This window comes from Chaetura pelagica, unplaced genomic scaffold (genome assembly GCF_000747805.2).
Source record: "Chaetura pelagica isolate M959 unplaced genomic scaffold, ChaPel_1.0 scaffold420, whole genome shotgun sequence".
Classification (NCBI taxonomy): domain Eukaryota; kingdom Metazoa; phylum Chordata; class Aves; order Apodiformes; family Apodidae; genus Chaetura; species Chaetura pelagica.
This window is the reverse complement of record NW_009951919.1, coordinates 239,599-242,912: the sequence shown is the minus strand read 5'-3', so window position 1 is coordinate 242,912 and position 3,314 is coordinate 239,599. Positions and strand designations below refer to the sequence as shown.

Genomic DNA, 3,314 nt, shown 5'->3' with positions numbered 1-3,314 from the left:
ATGAGAAACCAAATAGACCTGCTAGCCACTGTCACAGTTTTGGGAGTCCTGGAGCAAGGTAAGTGTCCTTTCTGTCATGCCTGGTAGTACTGAGCTAATTATATTGAACTTTGTGGAACTTAGTTCCTGTATTTTGCTTGGAACCTTCATGGAATGAAAGCTGCTGTTTTCCAACAAGAAAATGATGTTTGGCCATTCGCAGTGGAAGTGTCCTGCCTGAGGAGGCTCATTATTTAATTGGGACAAACGATTCTCAAACCTCAAAGCCAGCATTCTAGAAAGAAATGAAACTGGAAGTTTCACTTCGAAACTTAAAACCATTTAAACAATTAAAACGTCTTTAAAACATTTTCAGTGAGTTAATTTTAGCAGGTAATTTGTAACCTAGAGTGGTTGGAGGAAGTAAAAATAAAGGCAGGTTAATAAATGCTCTGAGGAAGAAGCCAGCCTAGAAACACACATGATACGTAAATGGAGAAGAGCATCACGTACAGATGCATTTCTCCTCTGGGGCCCATGTTACGTGCTCGTGTAGCTTTGCTGCACTGAGCGGGTGGCGAGATGAGTTAACAGCTCTGTACAGTAATTTGGAAACTCATGCAAGTCCTTCCAGTCAGACCCAGACATCTTCAGACAAAGTTGGCAACTTCTCTTAATTTAAATAGATGCCTTTTGTTTTGACCATTTGGAAGGAAGCAGAGTGCTGCCAAGCTCTGCCTCCTGTGCTTCATTGTGGGTCCTTTGGGCAAAGGCCTCCCCTCAGGGCTGCAGGAGGGTGATGGGAGGGGAAGTTCACCTGCTTCGGATGGGGACAGAGCCCCCATTTGATCAAAACCAAGGGTTTTCTATAAGGGAAGTGTTGGAAGTTTTGGAAGGATTTTTATTGCTGAATTAATTCACCACAGAGCTATCACACCTCTGCTTACAAATGTGAATCTCTCAGCAGCCTGCTGTATTTTTAGTTGTCAGATGATAAATCTCTTAATATACTAATTATTTAAAACTCAAATGTACTTGAAGAATAGAGTTCAAGCTTTCTGGATTGTCAATAACTTCTCAGAGAAATATCTGCAGCTACAGGTCTCTTGGTCTAATGACATCTTTGCATTTTACCATTGTAACTGACGTCAGAACCATACAGGTGTGAAGCCAGCAGATAACCAGCAAGCTTATCTGTGTTGGGTTGGATAAAGGAGCCTTGTTTTATGGTCTGCCTGGGAAGCCAAGGAGCAATGGCAAAGTACTATGTGTTTCCTTTCTACTAGTAGGAAATATGTGTGCTATTGTCCCCCTGATTCAGAGCTATGTAGTTGCTTTTCTTGCACATTTGGGTGAGTTACTGGACGTACCAATACTCTCCCATCACATCCTGATGCAGGAGATGTGATTTAATGGGGGAACTTAGTACAGTGGTGGTTGTTTTTTAGTTTTTTCCTCTTAATTTTCTGAGAGCTCACAGCTTCCTCATTCTTTCAGGTAACTTTCTCCTTATTAATTTAGTTATGCTCAGTTTAGCAAAGCTCTGATCTTAGTGCTCTGTAGGTATGTGCTGTGTTGGTCTCCAGACCAGAGAACAGAACAATGCTACCACAATTTTTTCACACTCCCCTTTTTTTAACTGCTTCAAAAGAGGAAGGTTATGCATGATCTATCAGCCTCCACAGAGCTTGTTTGCCAGGTTGATTCGATGTAGCAGATACCAGCTGTAATAGGGTTTGACAAGTTTGTGGACAGAATCAAATTGAGAATGAACGTCTGGCTGATACTTCCACTGAGGAGCAAAGTGTAGGGAGAGCTCAACCCTATGAGCCATGAAAAGGCATTTAACCTCAAGACATGAATCACAAAAAATAGTTTGAAAGGTTCGGCAGAGTAGGCTGAGCTCTTCCCAAGTCCATGCTGGGAAGGTTTGTACAGTGTGTTCTTCTTAACACCTCATTTTGAGAGGTGCTTCTCTGGGGTGATTCTTAATCCTTAAGGCTTCACCCATATTCCAGGCTTGGAGGACAGCTAGGCAGCCTCCACAAGGCTCTTGCTCCTCTTAGGTGGTTGTTTTAGGTGTTGTCTACCCCTAAGTGTAAGGGTTCTGTTGCAGGGCTTGTCTGAGTCTTTGCCCCATATACAAGCAAGATGTTAATCATAGAGTTGCTGGAGAGGTTGGGTCTGAAATTATTCTTATCGTGCTCATCAGTCACAATAATTCTACACTAGGCAGGGTGCAGCTGGCACAAAGCAGGATGAAGACTTGCCCAGAGCAGAATCAGGCTTATGCCACAAGCCAGAGCTGTGAATGATCCAGTAACTTGAGCTCAGTCCATTCCTTGAAGTGCCTGCAGTGGGACCCTGAGATCATTGAATACTTGTTTGGGAGAGACGTGCTTAACTGATGGGAAGAGGACGTATCAGGATGGGTCACACTTTGATCAGCTTTTTCTCAGAGCTTTGCCAGCTGCTGCTGAGCTGCCAGTTGTGTGCTCCTGCAGAGTTTGGTGGCTGGTTTCACAGAGGGGACACTGTGGCATCTGGCTGCATCTCAGGGCAGGACGATGTCCTCACACCTCACCATAATCACTGTGCTACACATCAATCAGAGGGGAAAAGCAAACTTGTTCCTTGCCACTTTTCTCTTCCAGCACCTTGTGGTTAGGGCTGGGTCATTGCACTCACTGTGGAAGACACTAGAATGTGTGGATATTTTCCTAAGTGGATGTCTGTTTATGGACATGGATGATGTGCTGTGTAATGCACAGGTCACACAGCAGCAGATTATTCACATTTCTAATTCCCTTTTCTTCTACATATGTTCTAAGGCTTTTCTGCCAGCATGCATGGATCTGTCTTGTCTTTAATCTTGCAACATCTGTCCCTGCTTTCCTTTTTTTCTTCTGCTGTTCTGCTTTTATCTTTGTTAGAATAAGATGGTCCACAAGACAGTCCTTGCAGCCTGGGTCCTTGTCTCTCTGTTTATTACTCTGAAAGTGTTGCTACGTTAGGACCTTGCTAATCCAAGTGACTCCCTGAGCAGCAGGCTGCCACAGCCACCAAAGTTATTGTTTTTATAATTTGCTTTTCTCCTTACGAAAACTCTCATTTTCAATAAAGGCAGCAGTGCAGTAGTGTGCCCTTGAAACATCAGCAGTCACCTGTGGGAGTAAAAGCTTTTGTGAGAGAGTGAAACAGCCCAGATGTTAATAAGTTTTTGTGGTTTTGACGTGACTTTGCATGTCCCTCACAGCTGTACAAACAGCAATGCAGCAGACACCACCTTAGTGCCTTAGCCCAAGGTACAGGCTCATCCGTGTCATTGACAGCAC

The 3,314-nt window shown here is 43.8% G+C and overlaps 1 protein-coding gene across 1 annotated transcript in view; it reads left to right on the top strand.

Moving 5' to 3' along the window:
* LOC104386891 (leukotriene C4 synthase-like) overlaps positions 1-3,314 on the top strand; it is an 8,402-nt gene continuing 5,088 nt past the window's right edge. Inside the window, exon 1 of the mRNA XM_009995570.1 lies at positions 1-58. Coding sequence (XP_009993872.1) covers positions 1-58 — 58 coding nt within the window. The remainder of the gene's footprint in view (positions 59-3,314) is intronic.